At 34.0% G+C, this 23,069-nt stretch overlaps 1 protein-coding gene across 19 annotated transcripts in view; it reads right to left on the bottom strand.

Moving 5' to 3' along the window:
* Positions 1-23,069, bottom strand: part of DGKB (diacylglycerol kinase beta) — an 824,940-nt gene that overhangs the window by 546,742 nt on the left and 255,129 nt on the right. For all 19 annotated transcript variants that reach the window (XM_023215889.3, XM_023215898.3, XM_023215895.3 and 16 more), the window contains 2 exons: positions 14,141-14,284; positions 2,818-2,867 (listed from right to left, as the gene is read on the bottom strand). In XM_023215889.3, coding sequence (XP_023071657.2) covers positions 2,818-2,867; positions 14,141-14,284 — 194 coding nt within the window. The remainder of the gene's footprint in view (positions 1-2,817; positions 2,868-14,140; positions 14,285-23,069) is intronic.

Below are 23,069 nucleotides of genomic sequence, written 5' to 3'. Positions count from 1 at the left end.
AAAAAAAAAAAAAAAAAAAAAAAAAAAAGAAAGAAAACGTGACAATTTGAAAAAAGGTATATGATTTAAAATGTAAGAAGTATATAAGAATAAAGCTTGAAAGTACAGTAGTGAAAGATTATTCTACTCTAATCTCTAATCTAATATATGTGGTCGATGTTTATGGAATAGAGAAGAAATACGATAAGACAGTTTCTCTTTTGGGGAGCCGTGGTTCCCTTCGAGGAACTAATGAAAGCTATACTCCCTCTCTCCAGAAAAAAAAATATAATTATGAATATGTTACTTAAGACAGGCTGCTCCAGAAGTAATACAAATATAAATGTATTTATTACAGATTAACAGATTTTAAAACATAAATCCCTTTGAATTATAGGTTAAAAGTGTGCATGTGTGTGCACACATGCATGACTAATCTCTCACCTACTCCATCTTTGCTTACATATGCATTAATGTTTTGGAAGTGTTAAAGTTTCTGGATATCTTTTAAGAACAGAAACTATTTTTGGTGGACTGTTATGTAGGCATGTGATATTAGGTATGCCAGCCCACCTAAGACTCAGTTTTCTTATTGGCAAAATAGCTACTCTAACTTTAACTCCTTCACAGTATTGCTGCAAAGATTAAACATGTTATTATACAAAATGCATTTATTTTGTTGTTTGCCATATTGCAAATGATCAACAAATCTTAACTATTATTATTAAAAATAGTGACAATTTTCAAATTATCATTTTCTTTCTGTTTTGTCCCCAGTAGGTAAACTGCCACACCTTAACGTTCTGAAGACACATGATGTCAGAAGGTACAATTTAAACCTGACAGTGAAGGAAAAATATTGGAGCAGTAGGTATTGTGGAGAAAACCCTAGAAATGAAATCCAGACCTTTAATTATAAAAAGTAGAGGCTAGTTTAACCAAAACTAAATATATTTATCTCCAACTCATTGTTTAATATTGGGACTACAGTTCTAAATATTGCTAGTAATCTGCTGTATATGCTAACAAAAATGGCCAGAGACCAAAAAAAAAATAAGGACTATTTGACTGAATTTTCAAATCAACTGCCAACCCATGGCTAAAGCCTAGTAAAGAATCATCATTTTAATTTAATTTAAAAAGAAACATTAAATTAAACAACTCTCCATTAAAATATAATTTCCATTAGTGTAGTCACAAGTGCATATTAAAGTATCCAAAAGAAATGAAAAGTTCTAGTCATGAAATGGCACCATAAAATGAGCAAATTTATTATGTAGCTTGTTATTTCTACTGGGAAACTGAAGACCACTAGGAACTTAAAAATAATAGCATTTGAAAAAAAACAATTTTTTTTTTTTTTTTTTTTTTTTTTTTTTTTTTTTTTTTTTTTTTTTGAGATAGACTCTTGCTCTCTTGACCAGGCTGGAGTGCAATGGCACAATCGGCTCACTGCAACCTCTGCCTCCTAGGCTCAAGTGATTCTCCTGTCTCAGCCTCCCAAGTAGCTGGGATTACAGGTGCCCACTACCACGCCTAGCCAATTGTTGGATTTTTAGTAGAGATGGGGTTTCACCATGTTGGCCAGGCTGGTCTCAAACTGCTGACCTCAGGTGATCCGCCTGCCTTGGCATCCCAAAATGCTGGGATTACAGGCATGAGCCACCATGCCCGGCCAGTATTTGAAAAATTACTGAGACTTAAACATAATAAATCCCACAGTAACAGCATCAATTCAGAGTGATGGTCATTTCCTAGAGTAGGAGTTATATATTTTAATCTCTCTCTGGAGAAGCTTATATACCATTATCCTACTCAGAGTTACGTAAATAGGCTTCCAACCTCATTGCTTTGCTTTGAAAAGTCTATTTTAGCTGCCATAGGGTGGTCTATCAGACGATGAGAAAACCTCACTCATTTTCCGAGATCATGTCTATTTCAGTCATTATTAAATATATCAAAACATTTGTTTTTTAATAATATTAAATATATTAAAAATGGTGCACTTCAAAATTTCCATAATATGACACTTATTCTATTAATATTCTTTTATTTCCTTGATAGAACAAGAAATAATATAATATGCAAAATACACTACCAAACACTACCTTATTGGACAGAACCTGAGATGGACTTTCACACACGATACTGATCTGTGCACTAGGACAAAAAACTACTTTCTATTTCTCTGAAAGCTAGGAATGATTTCCATATATTACAAACAAACGTTTAATTTTTCCTTTCAGTTAAGCATAGAAAGACGGTATTTTCTTATTTTTATGACTATAAGAATGTAAATTGAATATTAAATTGGATGAGATATTTAAAAAGCAAAGTTTGTGAAAGCAATCTGTAAATATATTTGCCTATTTCAGCAGCATATAGGACTAAAGATACCATGTAAAACTGGGAAAATAATGAGATAATTAAATTGACTTTACAAATCCTTAAAATTCTACTTATAGTCTCAAGTTTCCTTAATGCCAAATGTTACGAATAGTTTTTCCTTCATTCTAGATCAATGGTTTCAACTTAATCTTATGTTTTATTCAGACAAGGCTGGGGCCTTTCTTTTTTTACCTAACTTCAGTGCAGGAAAAAAAAAAAAAATCTTAAAAAGTCGTGTAGTGGTAGCAAAACTATTCAGTAGAACAACTGTAATCCCAACAGTTTCCTCAGATCACTCTCTTTCAAAAAGTCAAAAGATAAAAATGCCATATGAGTGGATGTAAATTACATTAAGTGTGACTTCTGTGGTAATAACTATACATTTATTCATTGCATTTTTCAGAAGAAACTCTTTGAAGTTTTCACAGAAAATTTGAAGAAAAAAATTACCGAGCTGTCCAGGAAGCCATTCCCATCCGTGTCATAAAGGCGAAACATAACTAGAATAAAAGAGGTGTTGAAAACAAGATTATAGGCAAATAAGATCAATGTTAGTTTAAAGTATATTCATTAACATTTAGTTTGTGTTGAAAACAAATACTAAATTCCTACCCTGCTCCAAACAATTAATTTGTGGGATTATTTCTCAAACTTAATTGAAAATGAATTAATTAATTAATAGAAATACTGGATAGCACATATAAAGTCTATTAAATTTTGTTTGTTTCTAGAAGACACTAAAAAGTACTATTATTTGTTTAAACTCTTTATTACAAGATCATTAAATGTCAACTCAAAAATAAAAGGGAAGAAGTTGAAATATTCAAAGCCTGAGTATTAAAGAGCAGAGTGCATAAGGAAAAACAACTAATGTGAAATTTTCGAAATCAAGTATAATTTGAAATTAATCATTCACTATTACAAGAGCTTGGTCAAAAACTGTTTTCTTTATCTGTGATGAGAATAATCATTCTACCATAACACACATTTACCATGAAAGTTAAGGGAGGCTATAGATATAAAAGTGAACCGAAGGCCATAGATCATGATACAAATAGATGCCATTGTTAGGATTGATCCCCAAGGAGCATGGGCGAGGAAGGAGGAGTGCAAAATAACAGATTCTTTCTGATGGAGGAAGCCAGCACAGAAAAATTGCATTATGATCATGGCTTTCATGGTTTATTTGTTTAAATCTGAGGTGGAGCTTCAGAGGGTAACTGATCTTTGAACTAATCAAGTAAGGAAAAGGAGAACATTGGCTCTCTGTTAGGGGATTCAGGAAAGCAGATGACAGAGGTCCCTGATGGGCCTGAGGATTCCCTTGTATAATTCACACATCCCCAGGGGGCTGTGGAAGAGGCCACAGGTGCCATTTTGAGATAAACAGAGAAGAAAGACACAGCTGTAAAAATAGAAGAATGGAAGTAAGGGTTTGTCTTGAACTTGTATAATTTCCTGAATGATCTTGATTCTGAGGTCTATAATGTTAATAAAGACGTTGATAACTAAGAGGCATAATTATATAATGACCTTGATATTCTATCTGTAGGTGATTATTTTTGTATTTAATGGTTACTGCATTTCACCAATTCTAATATATGATTATTAATAAGATGCATAATTGGTCTATATATTGCTAAAAAGAAATAAAACGTTAGCCATATAACTATAATATTCTATTTATTGTAAGATGCAAACAAATGTGAAAGATGTTAAAGTGTAAGAAAACAAATGTCTGTCTATTGACTGAAGGGCGATAATACTAAGCCAACTAAAAGACATACATATCTGTATTTGTAAATCATGGTAATGATTCCCTCTCACATAGTCAATAAATAAAATAAAATGCATTTAAAATAAAATGCCTGTAATCCCAGCACTTTGGGAGGCCGAGGTGGGTGGATCATAAGGTCAGGAGATCGAGACTATCCTGGCTAACATGGTGAAACCCCGTCTCTAAGAAAAATACAAAAAATTAGCCGGGCGTGGTGGCGGGCGCCTGTAGGTCTAGCGGTTCGGGAGGCTGAGGCAGGAGAATGGCGTGAACCCGGGAGGCGGAGCTTGCAGTGAGCCGACGTCGCGCCACTGCACTGCAGCCTGGGCGACAGAGCGAGACTCTGTCTCAAAAAACAAAATAAAATAAATAAAATAAATAAATAAAATGCAGAAGGAAACAGCAACATACAACATTATGCATACCTAGCATTCCAAGAGATTGCAGTGCAGCAGCAAATAGTAAAAAATATCTTTGTAAGTGGTAAGAATTGACTGACTACTCAGAGAAAGGATTAACTACCAGGAATAAGGCACATACCTAGAAAAGCCTAAATATATTTTAGATTGAGGGACATTTATGACTCTGTTAACCCTTACTGTAGTAAATGACTGCAAAAATGACCATTTCACGTTGCTCAAATTTGTGGAAACCCTGTTCCTATTTGTTGACCTTACTGGGAACATGAACTCAAAGAAACACACATGGGTACGACGTATAGATATTGGGCATTCATTATTGACGGTGTTTGAAACTTCTTCCTATTTTCTGGAAATCACACTTTATGAAGACCATTAGAAAATGAAAACTCTGGATACCTTTTCTTTACTAGCCTGACTTGAAGCTAGACTGTGCACATGACCCAGGCTCCACCACACAGAAGCACAGTCCTAGGTTATCAATCAGATGCTAGTGACCTAAGCAAAGGAAGTCTGCACAGAATCCATTCTGGTGATGGGAGGTGGCAGTGGTTTCAGAGAGAACATCCAGGGTTCTGGATGAGTCGGGTGTTTGGAAGAAACCATCCCAGCCCAATTTTATACTTCATTTGGTCATCGTTCCTGAAGCGGCAGCCTCTAGAATTTGTTCTGTACCTCTCCCAATGATTCTGTGTGCTCCTAAATATTGCTTAAAAATAATAACATGCTTTATTAAAAACAACCAGTTAAAACAAACCTGATTCTATGTCTTTCCCAAGGGTAGTGTGTACTTAACATTGGTTTTAAAAAGGAACTTAGTATTGAAATATTACACTTACAGATAAATGTATTATTTAATACATTATTAAAGTGTACACACCAATGTAACTATTACCTCTAAATCAAGAGATCAAATTCTTACTAACAAATCAGAACTCCTTTCATCCTCCTCTATCATTATTTCTTCTTCTCTCTCCAAAGACACCCATTATCTTGACTTCTACATCCCTTCTTTTGAATTGAATTGAATATGACATTTAGAAAACATTTGCCAATCTTTTCTTTCTCCTATTACAAAACAAAACAAAAAACTAACCAAAATAACACTGCTGGATTTCTAATGTGATTGTACTGAATCTATCGATCTGTTTGGGGGAGAATCTTTAAAATGCTGCGTCTTGAAATCTACAACCATGTTATAATCCTCTTTATTTAGAGCTTTAATTTCTCTCAATAATGTTTCATACTCTTCTGTGTAGATACCTTTCAAATAGTTTTTAAAGATTTATTCCCAGGTATTTATTAATTTTGATTTGATAAATGGTAAAATTTCTTAAATTTTATTTACTTATTATTAGTTGGTGTCATACAGAAATACAAGTGATTTTTATTTCTACCTTGTAGGCACAGCTCTTGCTAAACACACTTATTAATTCAAGTATTTGATCTATCTGTAGATTACTGAGTAGTCTATAAAAAACAATGAATTTCAATTTCTTCTTTCCCATCCTCTTAAACTCTATGTATATTTCTTGCCTTATTGCCATGGGCAATGATCTCTGACACAAAGTTGAATTACACTTAGAGTAGTGGCCATTCTTGTCTTGTTCCCAATATCAATGAGAGAAACTTCAATATTTCACTTTTAAAGTTTGATGGGAATTTCCTATATATACACATTATTAGATAAATGGAGTTCTTTACTTTCTGTTACTTAAGAATTTTTGCTATTACAGTTGTTTTGCTTTCAACCATGAATAGAATACATATGGAATGTGATAAAATACTTTTATGATTTTCTTCTTTATTCTCTTAATGTGGCAAACTACATTGTTTCACTTTCTAATGTTAGGCCAAATTTAAATGTCTGTAATAATCCCAACTTGAGCCTGGACATGTTATTCTAGCCACTTTACATATATAACTGTACTTGATTGCTAATATCTGGCTTCCATTCTGCTCGTTATCTAGAAAAATATATGAGTGACTTGTACTTTAATTTCTTAAATTCAATGGAAAAAGTCATGTTTCTTTCTCCCGAAAATTTGCCCTAAAAATCCAAGTTGCCTTGATATTTTCCTGAAACTTTTAAACAGGTTTTAAAACTATACATTTGTTCCAGTTTTCCAGTTGATTCCAGTAGGAAAGTTGGTCCGAAAATCTCTACTTCATTAGTGCCTGAAGAATCTAATATTTTAAATAATTTATTCCTAAACACATTAACAAGAGTTAATGCTCTCTATAAATTCTGTCTAATTCATCAAGGAAGAAAGTTTGAAGAGTTTTAAGCTCTAGTTAATATAATAACAATAATAAAAATATCATACATATATTGAGTACCAAGTACTGTGTACTCTAAATATTACCAAGTCAAGGTCAAGGATAAAACTTTTGTTTCATCCAGGAGAAGAAAGAGAAATTCTAAGACTTTAATTTTCAGTGATAAGTCTACTTTTCTAATTTAAAATTGTAGCTAGGTAATGCAAAACACGAAGTATTGAACACACATATTTACCTTGGTTTTCTATTGAATTACCACTATAGTGACAGTAAGAGATAAAATAGGAATAAATCTGTAAGCAGAAAGAAAATACGAGAGCAGAAAACACTAACACAATTTTCAGGAGCTGGAGAAAATATGTACACATATATGTTGACTTAGACATCTTAGAAATATAAATTAAGCTGGTAGAGGTGAAGAAGCATAGATTTGCTTAGAAAGGTGGTGAGTTGGAAAATTAACAGATAATCTTCACAGGATTATCTGGGGTGTATGTAAGCTCTCTCCCCCAACAGAAGACTAGATCTTTGAGTTCTGCAAAAGTGAAAATGAAAGGAATTCTGGGCTAAAGGTACTCAGGAATTCTGAGTGTAAGGACACAAGACCAAAACAAGGTAATTATGTGAAAGCGAATATACTGAATATTGAAAGAATAAGTCCCTTTCCTTATCCCCAGTAAGTCAATACCATCGGTATGAGTACTCATCTATACAAGTACAACCATCAGAAAAGTTCTTTCAACACAAGTAGTTTGGAAGAAACCAACAAAGGAGGGAGGAGGGGAAACCTTATAACTAAAAGGAAAGTTTCAATCCATGAAATACAAATAGGAACATATAAGGATCAAGCTAAGAATAAAATGGATTCTCTGTGAAGTTAAATGTAAGAAAAATTGGGGAAAAACTCATGACCAGGTAAAAAAGATGTCCCAGATATGGACTGAAAAACATAAGAAGAAAGAAAAGAAGGTGGAAAATAGAAAAAAAAAAAAAAAAAAGAAAAAATAACAATTCAGAGTTCTGTCTTGGATGTTCAGCATCCAAATAATATTGGTTCAAGAAAGAGAACAACTAAAATAAAGGGTGAAAGTGATTATCAATTAAAATATTCAAGAGCAAATGAAGAGCGCAAGTTTACGAACATAAATTTATGGTGGAGAAATTGGGAATTGATTAGTTATAGAAATAGAGAAAATGAGGTGGGTGGATCATTTGAGGTCAGGAGTTCGAGACCAGGCTGACCAACATGGTGAAACCCCATCTCTACTAAAATACAAAAATTAGCCAGGCATGGTGCCACGTGTCTGTAATCTCATCTACTAGTGAGGCTGAGGCAGGAAAATCACTGGAACTGGAGGTTGCAGTGAGCCAAGATTGCGTCACTCCACTCTAGTCTGGGAAACAGAGTGAGACTGTGTCTCTAAATAAATAAATAAATAAATAAGAAAAATAATTAAGTTAGAAAAAAGGCAGTTATTAACTCCATGGAAAATAAAATTTGTTTGGCCTGGTGAGCCTATAAAACCTTTCCCTTTTAAAACTATATTTAAAAATAATATTGACATTATTAATATTGAATTTTCAAATTATATAGTAAGACTATTTCTTAGTATTTAAAAGTAAAGTCAGGCCCGAAGGTCAAGGGAATCACTGAACAAAAGGATCTTATTTTTAAAAACAAAATAAATATATAGATATTTGGCTGCAAAAACTTAAAAAGCCCAATGTTAAAATTATTCTGACAACATGACAGCTTCCAAATAGGGGTACCTGCTTCAATGTTATAAACTAGTTTAACCCACATTTTTCCTATTTTTATGCTCATGTAATTTCACTTTATATAGAAACTATTATATGCCCACACATGTATTTAGTTAAAAGATCAGAGCAAAGGCATATTATGCAAGATAAATTTTTATATCCCAATTTTTTTCTCTTCCAAAAGATTTGCAAGTTTCTATCTGTTTTCATAAGGAATATATCCTACTATACATACTCTGGTGTTTTGCACTTGCCATTATATGTTGTTGATATGATCATTATATGATATGATATGATATGATATGATATGATATATGTTATTAATATAAAATATAAAATATATTTATAAAAGGCATTTAAGCTGGAATTTCTTTAATTCACTTTTTTCCACTCTTGTATATTTCAATACTGATTTAATAAACTTTAAAAGCAGAGTGAAAACTATCAGCTGCTTAGGTGTGTTTCACATCCAGTATAACAGAGAGATAGATTCTCCTTTTATTCACGAGAGAAACAACAATAAAAACAACAAAAGACAGCTTTTCAAAATAAAAAGAGCCCTATAAAGTAGCTCAGAAATTATGGGTTTTAGTCATAACTAGATAAACTGGTAGTGTAATTAATAACCACCCTCTATTTTTTTTTTTTTCATTGACAAACTATAGGAAAGTTGACTAGGTGAACTTTAAGGTCTCTTCACTATTAAATTTCATTGTTTCTAAGGTTAATACTGCATGTGGAAGTAACTTTTAATATGTAGGTGACTGTTCAATCTCTGTACGTCAGTTATCTACTTTCTGAATATTTCCCTATTGATTTTCTCTTCGATGATACATTTTAAGAAAATGTAAGATAATATTAAAAATTCTTGTTGAATCATTAATAACTTGATAAGCACAAATTCAAATGTGAATATCATGTATTTTAAAGTCAAAAATATAAAGTTAGTATTATTCGATATCTTAAACAGTTGATGTTATTTTTATATTTTCAGGCACTCATTGACTTTATTTTTACCCATTGACTTTAATACACTTCCATTTAACTATCATTTATTGAGCATCTACCTGTTGAAACACACACAAACACACACACACACAGATGTAGGTGCAAGGGTACAAAAGACAGCAAAATAAATCCAATTAGGAGATGGCAAGAGATTCATGATGCAGGGTAAACCTCAAATGTGGACTAGACTCGATCAAATATACACTGTGGGGAGGCAGGGGGGTGAAACCCAGCAACTGCACATTGTAATCAAAGGGATGAAAGTGGAAAAGTTCAGGGTTTGTCTGATGTTAGAAAAGTTGACCCATGTGACTAGGACATGGTATGTGCATATGTGTGCAGGTCACAGTCAAAGCAAGCCTGGCAGAGTGTGGAGTCAGATCAGTGTATGTATGCCCAGTTAAGGGTTTCAATTTTATGCATTATGAAATCAGGAACTATCAAAGGGACTTTATCACTCTGAATCAGAAGAGAAACAGAAAAAAAAAAAGTATATTAGTTGATAAGGTTTTAAGTAAAATAAAAAGAAGTTGCAAGAACATACACTTAATGAATAAGATGATGATTAAAAAGGTAGCTGTTTGGAAAAAGAAAACAATATATGGATTAACTTTTAACTAGAAAACTAGATGAGAGAAACACCGAGCACTGAAGGCCAGCTGAGGTTTTGAGTAGAGCTACAACCCAAAGAATTATATTTTTATTTCACCAATTCTCTGCCACTCAGTATAGTATAGGAGCAAATAAGTTGAATAACTGAAATTAAGTGTGAAAAACTAATTGACATCACGGATTATGAGATCAGTTCAAATCTGAAAGGATGGACAACCAAAAGTCAGCAGGCAAATTCAAGAGAGAGTAAAGTGGGCAAGGGTAAAACAGTTTTAATTTACTTTTATTTCGCCTAACATGCATTTATGTAAAGTAATAAATGTGAAGGGACATATGTGAAAAAATATTAGTTTATCTAATCCTCATAGTTATCCTATGGGATAGAGACTATTTAATCATCCCAATTTTACAGTTGAGAAAATTGAGTCCTGAGGAAGTTTTAAAAATGTACTCAGATCACTGAGACAGTTAATTCTCAACCTAGGGTTTGCATTCAATCATTATAAATGAAGAGTCAAGGTTCTTAATTACTGTACTATGCAATAATTAAATTAAAAGTAGGAGAGTGAGAAGCTAAGTGAATACGGGCTGGGATCAAAGTAAAGTTGACAGTTTAGTTTTAGAATAATAGCAGTTCTTGGCAGTTACAAGGCTTGGAGTATTGTAATAGAAGTGAAGGGCTGAAATAAAATGGAGGCAAAGCCACAGGATTTGAGGGTAAAACAGAGGTTGATGACTCTCCATAAAGTATGAAGGAGCGCTTGAAGTTAGAAGGGCAAATCAGCCCTGAGACCACGTCCTTGTTCATTCACAGGGGCGGTTGGTACTTGGTACCAACAAGGGGAGATAAAAATGGAATTCCCCACAACCCCAACACACACAGGCACACATGCACGTATGCATGCATGCAAAAGCACACATCTAAGGGTAACAAACACCTTCTACCTGATAGAGCCTTGGGACGGGGAAGTTCCTCAGAGAGAAGAATTAAGATTGCGTAAAGGAAATAAAGTTGAAGACATGACTTACATGGTAAGTACTCAATATGATTGCTAGATACTGGGAAACTGTGACTTCAAGCAAAACAATGTACAGAGGGTTCTCGAATAACATCCTTTCCTTCCATGACATTTTGTTATAACATTGATGAGCAAAAAAAAATGGTTTTGTTATATACATTGTTCTACTTCAAGTCACAGCTTCCAAAAACCTATTGAGGATGTTAAGTGAGGACTTCCTGTAATCAGTAAAACATTTGGGAACTTTCGTTTGCTGTTTTTTAATGGAATAAGCTTTATAATAAACATTTTATAAATGCCTGGCAGAAAAGACAGGCAATGGAAAGTGGTGGGAGGCACTGAATAGATTTTTTAAATATTATTTGGGGAAACAAAGTACTACTTATATAAACATTGACAACCGTGTAATTCTTTTATCTAATAACCCAGGTAAAAGTACCTAACAAATACTGTCACTATTCATCAACTCCAAGAAAAACAACTGTTATTTCAGGTGAATTCTTTGTGTATGTGAGTTTTCACTGGACAGAAGGAATTGCATAAGCCAGTGCTTCTCAAAATGTGGTCCCTGGAACATTAGCATCAGCATCACCTGGAAACTTTTAGAAATGCACATTTTCAGACCCCACCCCAGGTCAGCTGAATCAGATATACCAGTCCTGCAGGTGATTCTGATGTGTGATAAAGTTTGAGAACCTCTAACCTAAATCAACGTGTGTGTATTTCTTTCTGCTTAGCTACCTGGAAATAAGATCCAAATTCAACATTGACCTGCAAAAGTTAATTTTAGGTGCTTATTCACGTGTGTCTCTGTGTTAATTATAATTGCTTTTTCTCATTTTCATTATTTTGGTCTATACTGTATTTAATAAGTCGTAACCCTTTCGGAGTAAGTATGTATTAAACTAACCATCAATACAAATGTTTGGAGTCTTACTGAGAATTCATTTTTAAGAATCTGTAACTGTAAAAGAATACATGTTAGTAATTTTTACATATGCAATTTAGAAGAGTAAAAATATATGGTAAATTGTTAAGAAAGTGGATGAGGAAGAGAGATTGTTATTTAATTGACATAGGAAAGGGCCAGGCATTGGCATTTAAAAAGAAAAGGAAAACCAAACTTCGGATGATTCTGATGTATAGCTGTGGTAAGAATCACCAAATCAGAGGATATGAGAAAACAGACCGACAGCATCATGTATTTTGAAGAGTTTGGTGAAAATGATAGTGATAATTCCGGGCCATAACAACACTGCCTATAAGAACGGTCTGAAGAAATGGTTTTTAAAAAAGGAAAATGCAATGCATCCAGTGTAAGCTTGAAACAAAGCTGGGAAAGTCAAAGAAAAAAACAGAGAGAAGGGGGTTGAGAACACTAAAGAAAAGTAAATGGCAGGTCAGTTGGATGAGATTCATCATGTCTTTTTGAAAAGTGTGGTGAGTTAACATTCTATGTGTAATTGTGGACAAAATCTATGTGGGTTCAAGGATGCACACTGAAAACTCAAAAGCATTCTTCTCAGGAATTCCACCTTAAAAGCAATATACATCCAGTTGACCCAGAAATAGTTAAACTGCAAGACCAAATACCATCTTGGGGAGGATGGATGGTGCCTTTATTCATTTTCAGATGTGGAAAAAATGTTTGTCTTTATATGTTTATAATCATCCCAAACGTGCTCCCGATAACACCTGAGCAAACTTTCTCTCTGGCTGTCACTTCAATAGAAATTCACTGAACATTAATATTTACTTTGGAATGAGACAGATTTCTGTAACTTCTTAGGAATACAAAATAAATCTTGAAATGCAAATATTCAACATTTACGAATAATAAATATATATTTAAAGAATGATATTCATATGGTTTATTCATAACCTAAGCAGGTGTGACTCTTAAATAATCACATTACAGTAAATCCTTTATTGGAAGGAGAAATATTATCAAAAAGTTACTATTAAATTTAACTAAAAATGCCTCCCAATAATAATTCTGAGACAGCATGATTATTTATATTTGCTTTAGAAGTATTAAAGTTTAGATCCATTATCTTCACTATCATTCTAGTAGCAAGCATTCTTCATTAAATTTACCATATCCTATATAATCAGATTTATCAGATTATTGAGTAAGTTGCCAGGACTATATTTAGAAAGAGCCTCAGAGATAGAATAGATGATCAAATGATCAGGTTTAGAGTAAATGCTTGAAAAATATTTTCTTATATTGCAATGAGCATAGTTAGCCACCAGAGAGAGCTCAGTCACTATATTTTGTTAAAGACAGTCATTATTTACTTTCCCTCAGCTGAATAGAAATTCTCTATCCACCATATCCTAAAAGAAACAAAGCTATTGTTTAATGATTTATAATATCCAGTATCGAATACTATAAATGACACTTTCAGGTTTAGCATTTGAGAAATAATGTGTCTCTGCCAACAAGAGTGTTAGTGCTGAAGACTGCAAGGGAGATTTCCACTGGGGAAAAGGTGCAGGTTGCATACTTATAGGCAAGTTTCTTACTCACTAATGGGAAGGTTTCTTCACACACTAGAAATAAATGCTTTGTGAAAACAACTCAAAGGCTACTTTCTAATAGCATCTTGTTAACTCCAAAGAACTGAGGAACAATTTTTTAAAGTCCTATGACAAACATAATCAAGAAATAGTCAGTAATAAATGTAACTTGATAAATAAGAACCTGAAATTAATAGATCATAATATCTTTTAATTGTTTGATTCTCAGCAGGAGGAAATTTTTACTATTAAGCAGGGTCACTTTATTTCACAAAAAGTATAGAACTGTACTAATGCAATTTTAAGTTAATCAATATTCAGTCCTTTCTCCTGCCCCCAACGGTGATGAGTAACCAAAATGAAGAAACACATACACTCAAGCTTATCCTCAGGTCTTCCTCTTTCAAGCAGAGACAGGTAACAGACAATGTCCTTCAGGTGGATTACTTCTGGGGAACTTGAATTTGCAGGAGAAGTAGTCCGGGGAGGGGTGATGGCACCTTTATTCATTCTCAGACCTGGAAAAAAAAATTGTCTTTATATTTTGTTAATTATTTACAGTGATCTCAAACAGAAAACAAATTAAGAAAAGAGAGAGAGAACACACAGGCTACATAGAAAATTATATTTTTTAGGCATAGAATAACCAAATTCTCTGGAATATCAGTATAGCAGCTAGACACAGCCTACGACTGTTGTAGATGAAGGAGAGTTCTTTGGGATCCACAGACATGGCACTGCTCTGTCACCCACTGGATGGTATTCGGGTCAGAATAATGTTACCCTAGGTGAGTTGGTGCACATGTGAATGCTTGAAGACCCACTTCCCTATCCCACCTTTCTCTGCTTTAGGTAGTGACAGCTATAAATCCATTGGGAAGATATTTAAAATGGACTTTTCACAAAATACTAAAGAAAAAAATGGGAGTCTTTCACAATATAATTTCTCTATTGATAATAAGTAATCATCCATTCATAAAGTCATGTATTTGTTTCAAATATTTGCCAGTACCATGAAGAAGACATCCTTTTTTACCATCAAAGGATTTGCCCATGAGTAAGAATAAGGAGAACATAAGCAAAACTCTGGATAAATATGACGGACATTAGAGAGGTAAAAACATATTAGTGGTTTGGTTTTTAAATGGTTCTCACTTTATTTCTGAAACCCATTATCTGTGTCTGTGCTGTGACAAGGATATAGGTTGCTTATTACCTGTCTGGTGATAATCTAACTGAAATATGTTCACAATAACTCATTAGTTCTATCTTACCCAGAAGCCACTGAAGTCAGATTGTGTGTATCTGACAAGGCCTGAAGATAAACTCCAATTATCCCTTGAGGTATATATGACATTTTTAGAGGTATTTGGGAGAAATAACTAATGGGTTGAATGACTACTAGATTCCTAATCAACCAGAAGCTACTGTAAGGAATAATTGGAACAAAATACAGTTCTAGAACCCTGTTCTTAGCACAGATCTACCTGCATATCTCTCGCTCTAGTCTAGTTTTTCAATTTGTAACTTTCCATGAATACCCATCATCTCGTCAAGACATCTGAAGATTCCCAGGCATACAATTCAATGTGTTGTGAAATGTCCCAAGTTAGTTTTATCATTGGTGATGTTGTCACTAAGAAAGGGAACTATTTACTGAGTGCCTAATATGTGACTGAAATCATAGTAGGAGCTTTTTAATAAAGGGAACTATTTACTGAGTGCCTAATATGTGACTGAAATCATGGTAGGAGTTTTAACACATATTATCGCACATTATTCTTACATGAACCCTGTGAGGTAGAGTGCATTTTCCCCATTTTACAGATTAGGGACAGTCTTACAGATTTCAATTTCCCAGAGTTTCATAACCAACAAGACAAGTTCATCTTCTTGTTTCTACACTGGTAGCTTACAAACTATTTTTGTTCAAGGTCAATCATAAAAATGTAAGAAAAATAATTTCCATCTTAACACAGTGCACATGCATGTGCGCGCGCACACACACACACACACACACTAGTGGGATTCATAATTGTTCAAATATTTTCTTTTCTATATTAACCTACTCCTATTCTATTCTTAAAATTTTTCTCAAAGACCATCTAGACTGAACTTACTAGCCACCAATGGATCAAAAATCACAGTTTAAAAAAAACACACTTTTTGTCTTTCATCCTTTTTTTTTTTTTTTGAGACAGAGTCTCACTCTGTCACCCAGGGACTGGAGTGCAATGGCGCAATCTTGGCTCACTGCAACCTCTGCCTCCTGAGTTCAAGTGATTCTCCTGTCTCAGCCTCCTGAGAAGCTGGGATTACCGGTGCATGTCACTACGCCTGGTTAATTTTTTTTTTTTTTTTTTTTTTTTTTTTGTATTTTTAGTAGAGATGAGGTTTCACTATGTTGGTCAGGCTGGTCTCGAACTCCTGACCTCGTGATCTACTCACCTCAGCCTCCTAAAGTGCTGAGATTACAGGTGTGAGCCACAATGCCTGGCTCATTTCTTTTTTAAATGAAGTCTTACTTATTTTAAATTTGGCATTATGTTTTACATTAATTCTACTCCTCTTTATAAAGTTATCAACAGAGACATATATTGTAAATGGACTTTCCTTCTTAATAGAAGTATCAATGTATATCTAATACAAACTAATAGTTATTTATGAACCAAGGAAGGCAGAAAATTGAAGACAATCCTGAGCTTTAAAAAAAAAAAAATGACCCGAATAATTGAAACTAGTCAACTAAAGCTCAGCCAGCTGCAAGAATAAGCAGTTCCAACTTACGATAAAAAACATTTGGCTCTGACCCTTGACATGACTATAACTTTCAGACTTGGAGAACACAGCTCTTGAATTATGGTCGGATAAGCTGTGACCTAACTCATCCTGCTGATGAGCTAATCCTCTTTTCCAACGTTTCCCCCTGTGGTACTGAAATGATTTAATCAGCTTGATTTAACTCTTTTATAGAAAAATTCAGAAAAAAACAAAAAAGAAATAAAAGAACATGCTCTGACATTTATTTGAAAGAAAGTCAAATATATTATAGATCTTCACTTTATTTAGAACACGGCATGATCATTTGTACTTACACAACTAAGGTACACGGTGTTTAATTATCAGCTTTCAGCATACTGAACACAAACAATTGAGAATGTAAGGATCACATAATTTTGTCTTTTCTGTATGTAATGTATAAATTGAGCATGAACGTACACATATAATTTGTATTTAGCACCACGTTTTTGAAGGAATATGCTACTGTACTAAGTTATTTTTGTTTGAAAAAATAAGTAATATTTTCCATTTTCTTTTCATGAAATATGGTTAACTGAACATTTAAAGCTGTACCATGTATTTATTACATGAAATATGGATAACTGAATGTTTAAAGCTGTATCATGTATTTTCTTTCCATGAAATATTATTAACTGAATATTAAAGCTATATCACATATTTAATTGTGTCATAGTTTTACATTTAAATAGCTTAAAGTTTATGTAAAAGAAATACGGGCATATATTCAATCTAGACATTGAAGAACTAATCAATTCTTCCTTAAGTCCAATAGCAGCCAAATATGAGGGGTAAAATATATTCTTTTGCAATGATTTATAGAGGACACTGAAGAAGAAGATAAAATGTCAAAGACCTTTTATTATTATTATCTGGTAAAAAGAAAATTATAGAACAGGACTTAATTTTTTTAAGACTGTTCTTTTTTAAAAAGTTTGAGGCTCACAACAAAATTGAGACCGTACAGAGATTCAACACTGCTTTACATCTTGCCTTCATTTTCTTTACTAAAGCCTTGCTTATTTCAAATATCTCTCTATGTTTCACATTAATTCTACTTCTGTTTAGAAAGTTATTACCCACTATACATGCATACTCTTCCCCACTACCAACATTCCCCACCAAAGTAGTACATTAGTTACAATTGGTTAAACTACATTGACATCTCATTCCTATCCAATCTCTATAATATACATTAGGGTTCTCTTTTTGTTGTATAATCTATGAGTTTGGACAGGTGTATAATGATGTGTCCACCATTATAGTATCTTTCAGAGAAGTTTCGCTGCCCTAAAATATTTTTACTTTGTTTATTTATCTCTGCCCTCCCACCCACCTCTGAACCTTTTATTTTCTCCCTAATTTTGCCTTTCCCATAGTGTCATAGAGTTGAAATCATACAGACTGGCTATTCAGACTGGCTTTTTTCTGTTATTAATATGCATTTACATTTCCTCTATGTCTTGTTATGGCCTGATAGCTCATTTCTTTTTATGACTGAGTAACATTGCATTGTTGGGATGTACTACAGTTTATTCATATTTCTAAACACATGATTTTCATTATCCTCCAATCTAGACACTTCACTTCTTGAAACAATAACCTCAAAAGTTGTGTTTACTAGACAATTTTAATTCCAGCCTCAGGTTCAATTCTTAGCAGATAAGTTTTGGGTACCTGTTAAATTAGTGCCTCTGGTCCAGTTTGTTTTATTTTCAAACACTTGCAGTTCAGATAATGAAAACAGTGACATTTTCTCTATTTCTTAATGAAATAGTCAAAAACAATAACATGAATTACATTTCTAAATTTATAAGGCAATAAAACACTGGTAATTTAGCTTTTTATTTTAAAATATTGGTTCAATTTACAGAAATGTATCAGATTTATTTATCACATAATATAATTACATTTCCAACATCCTTACTATTGGTCATAATGAGTAGCATAGATAATCAGAATAAAAATAGTTGATACCAGTATTATCATACATTTCATGATTCTTACACTTAATCTTTCAACTATGCTTGTTGTAGTACATTATAATTATCTTTCGTTCTTTATGTTTATCCAAACCGACAGCAAAATGAGGTAGATGGCATTTTCAGTGAATAAGAAATGTAATAGAGATAGTGATTCCTTATAAAGAGAAGACAGACTGTGAGCTACAGTCCCCGATATGAAACTGGGATCAGACAAACCTCTCTGAGAACACACTCTGGTTTTCATCTGTTTGGACATTGGCAAAAACCTCAAACAAGCAATTACAGGGAGAAAGACTTAAAGTGCAGGTCTTTGGGGATAATGTTTGAAAAGCAGAGTAATCTCTGTGGAGGAACAATATTAATAACAGCTCTGGTTGTGTGCAAACAATATTTTTGTACAGTGGTCTTATTTGACCCTCCAATTCTGTTTTAAACATGAGAAAGTGGAAAGTCAGTAAGTAAACTGTTCGTGATCACATACCAGTCAGTCAATGGAGCAAAAAGGTGAGGACAAATCATCTAATTCCAAACTTTGGAATCTTTTTAAAAGCAGTAAAAATGAGATCTGTCTACACAAGTGCTGTCCAATAAAATTTTCTGCAGGCTGAGAGCAGTAGTTCACACCCATAATCCTAGTGTTTTGGGAGGCCAAGGCAAAAAGATCACTTGAGTCCAGGAGCTCGAGCCGCAACCTGGGCAAAATAGAGAAACTTCATCTCTATAAAAAAATTAAAAATTACCCAGTAGGGTAGCATGCATTTGTAGTCCCAGCTATCTGGGGGGCTGAGCAAGAGGATCACTTGAACCCAGGAATTCAAGGTTACAGTAAGCTATGATCACACCACTGCAGTCTGGGCAACAAACAGAGCAAGATTCTGTCTCTTGAAAACAAACAAACAAAACAATCAAACAAACAGAAAAAACCTTTCTGCACTCTTCAATACAATAAAATTAACTACCTATGACTATTTGATCAAAATTATTAGTGAATTTAAATTTAAATAGCAATGGATAGCTAGTGGGTACCATATCAAGTTGTGTAGGCTATATACTGTATGCAGATAATACAGTTGTGTAGGCTATATACTGTATGCAGGTAAATAATTGAAAACTATTTAAATTACTCTCAGTAATTTGAATATATGTAAGTATGGGACAAAAATAATTAAACCACCACATATTAAAAGAGCCCATGATGCCAAATGTTCTGTATTTATCACATGAAAATAAATTTCAATAATCTTCTTAAATTTCACTGTACAGATATTGTTCAGAATGTATAATATCTTTAAGAAAAATGATATGTCGATTTCTTTTTGAGACAGGGTCTCACTCTGTGATGCCCAGGCTGGAGTGCAGTGGCACGTTCACTACAACCTCCACCTCCAGGGTTCAAGAGATTCTCCCACCTCAGCCTGCAAGAAGCTGGAATTACAGGTGTGAGCCACCACACCCAGCTAATTTTTGTATTTCTTGGTAGAGACAGAGTTTCACCATGTTGGCCAGACTGGTGTCAAACTCCTGACCTCAAGCGATCTACGCACCTTGGCCTCCCAAAGTGCTGGGATTACAGGTGCAAGCAACCATGCCCAACCAATATGTTGAATTTGACCTTTATGCTATGTATGCACACCAAAACATTGAAACATAATTTATTTAATGAATAATGGTAATGACTGACATTTATTAAGCATTTATAATGTACGCAATAGTATTTCAAATGATTTACATGCATCATGTTTTTTTTCAGTTTCACAATAGTTAATAAAATACATACACATATCATCCTCATTTTACATTTAAGAAAGCAGAAGTGAGAACGAGTTGCACAGGTATAACTCAAAATGCAGTCTGAATTGAAGTTTCATTATATTTATTTACTTATTTATTTATTTATTTATTTTTGAGACAGAGTCTCGCTCTGTCGCCCAGGCTGAAGTGCAGTGGTTCAATCTCAGCTCACTGTAACCTCTGCCACCCAGGTTCAAGTGATTCTCCCGCCTCAGCCTCCCAAGTAGCTGGGATAACAGGCACCTGCCACCACACCCAGCTAATTCTTGTATTTTTAGTAGAGACGGGGTTTCGCTATGTTAGCCAGGCTGTTTTCAAAATCCTGACCTCAGGTGATCCACCCACCTTGGCCTTCCAAAGTGCTAGGATTACAGACGTGAGCCACCGTGCCTGGCCTGAATTGGAGTTTTATACTCTAAGCATGATTCTGTGAGGCTGGTCAGAGAAAAATAAATCAGAGGAAACTGTCTTCTGCCTCTCAATAAAAGATCTTCATTTTAAGAGTCTGGTTTTCAAGACTCTTAAGAGTGGATACATTGATTAAGTCGTAAACATTTGAAAGAATATTAGAAATCATAGCCACAGCTGAGAACTCTAAATTTTCATCTTCCATTTGGCCCATGTCTTGGGCCATCCATCTTAATATGTTTGTGAACATGTATTTATATGTGTGCTTGCATGTGTAAACATGCACATATGTTTGCCAAATCTTTATGTATGATTTTTCTTATTGCTCATCTGTGTTTTTGTTAGATATACAACTAGCATGCCCTTTATAATCATAAACACAATAAATATTCAGGACCCTTAAGATTAGTCATGTAAAACCAGATCCCAGGTACTGAGGATAAAGCATTGAACAAAGGAGGAAAATCCCATTTCCACAGAGTTTTCATTCCAGGGGATCAAAGCAAGTGTCCAACACCATTGCATATTTTCTAGCTATGACCAGGTGTTTTTATGAGTGAAAAAATGTTATGATGGATTTGGGCCTCTGCAGGGTATTAAATCTCTTATTTCCTTTTACTATAATATTACCAACTGTAAATAAATATTTTTGAATATGAAAGTACAAAAATGTTAAGACAACACTATCATTTAGTATGCAATCATTCAGATGCAAATGAAAATACAGAAATCCCTGTGTGTTGGGTGAATAAATCTAATAATAAAGTAAAGGTGGAAAATTTGAGGACCAAATTTTACTTGGAATATTCAGATGGAAGAAAAAAAGAAACCTGATTAATCAAGTCTAATATATTAAAAACCATTTAATGATTAAAGGAGAGACTTGAAGAGAAATCGTCCCTTACTGGCAGTAATTGTATTAAAAACAAGACCACAAAATTATTGCAAGGAAGAGGCTGGCAGGATAAAATATTTTTTGAAGTAAAATAATTTGTGGATCATTACTTCTAATGATAATAACTAGAAGTATGAATTCAATACTACAGAGGTATATGGAATGTAAATGTTGGTATAAATAAATGTGAATTGGCCAGTAGACAGAATTTATTTCATCTTTATTCCTGGAGCATTTCTATGTCAGTAAGTTTATTACCTCAATAGTAATAAGTATATCGACATTAATAAATATCAAAATATTTAGAATATCTACTATGTGTCAGGAACTCCCTGATCTTATAGTCACACAAGCTGTGTAGTCTGTTCAGTTTGTGTTTTGGGGACCCTGTCTTTCCTTGTTTGCATTGTGGAAACTGAAATAACTTATCAATTATAAAAGATCTGTTAAGGTACAGCACAGTAATAAAAAATACACATACACACATATATATTTAGTATCCTCAAGACAGTCCTAATAAGAGAAATATCTTCTTCTCAGCACAATTAATAAAGTACACCTTTGGACAAGAACATTCAGTAAGTCTATTTGGTGAAAGAACATTTCTCCCAAGGTTCAAGTATCTCATTCTCATTGTACAATTTTCTGTTCTTAATTGATTAACTTTCTGACAGACATAAAAGAATCGTTTTTCCTTTTCTGCCTAAAAAGTACTTGGGGTGTGACTTCAATGAACAGAAAACATAAAATGACATAATCCTCCTATTGATATTATAGCTTATTGATACGTGTAGCATCACAGTGCAAATTAACCATTGCCTCATCAAACAAGCAATGGGAGAGTTGGGAACCAATGATAAGGCACCGAATTTTTTTTCAGAGATAGCTGTTACTATATCTACTCTCAATCTGAAATATCTTCTGGACCCTTTTACACCTTCAATCTCATTCTCCATGATAGCTTCTACATCACTAGCAGTGTAATTATTTTCTGGCTTAAAATCTCATAATGGCTTTCCAATTTCTTCTGGATAAAATGCATCACTTAGTATGACAGGCAAAACTCTTCACCACCTGGTCTTGGCTACCTCTCTCGCCTCGTCTGCAGCAGCACAACTGGAGTCCAGGCCAGACCCAGACCTCTCAGTTCTCTTGACAAGTCTATCTTCCTCCAGTCTCCTAAGGTCCTTGGGGCTATGACCTTGACAGGCCCTCTTCCCTCATTCCACTCCAGGCCATGCCCAATACTTACAAAGCCATGAGCATCATCTGCTCTGGGACCAACAGAAATGAACTTTTTGATCTCCTATCTTAGTTTAAGTGAATCATGAGAATCCCAGACTCCCGGTCATCTTCAGCCTCAAACTGCACTTTCCAGCCTTCCTTCCTTCCTTCCTTCCTTCCTTCCTTCCTTCCTTCCTTCCT

The sequence above is a fragment of the Piliocolobus tephrosceles genome, chromosome 8, assembly GCF_002776525.5.
Source record: "Piliocolobus tephrosceles isolate RC106 chromosome 8, ASM277652v3, whole genome shotgun sequence".
Classification (NCBI taxonomy): domain Eukaryota; kingdom Metazoa; phylum Chordata; class Mammalia; order Primates; family Cercopithecidae; genus Piliocolobus; species Piliocolobus tephrosceles.
The sequence above is the reverse complement of the archived record's forward strand: the minus strand, read 5'-3'. Positions and strand labels throughout refer to the sequence as shown.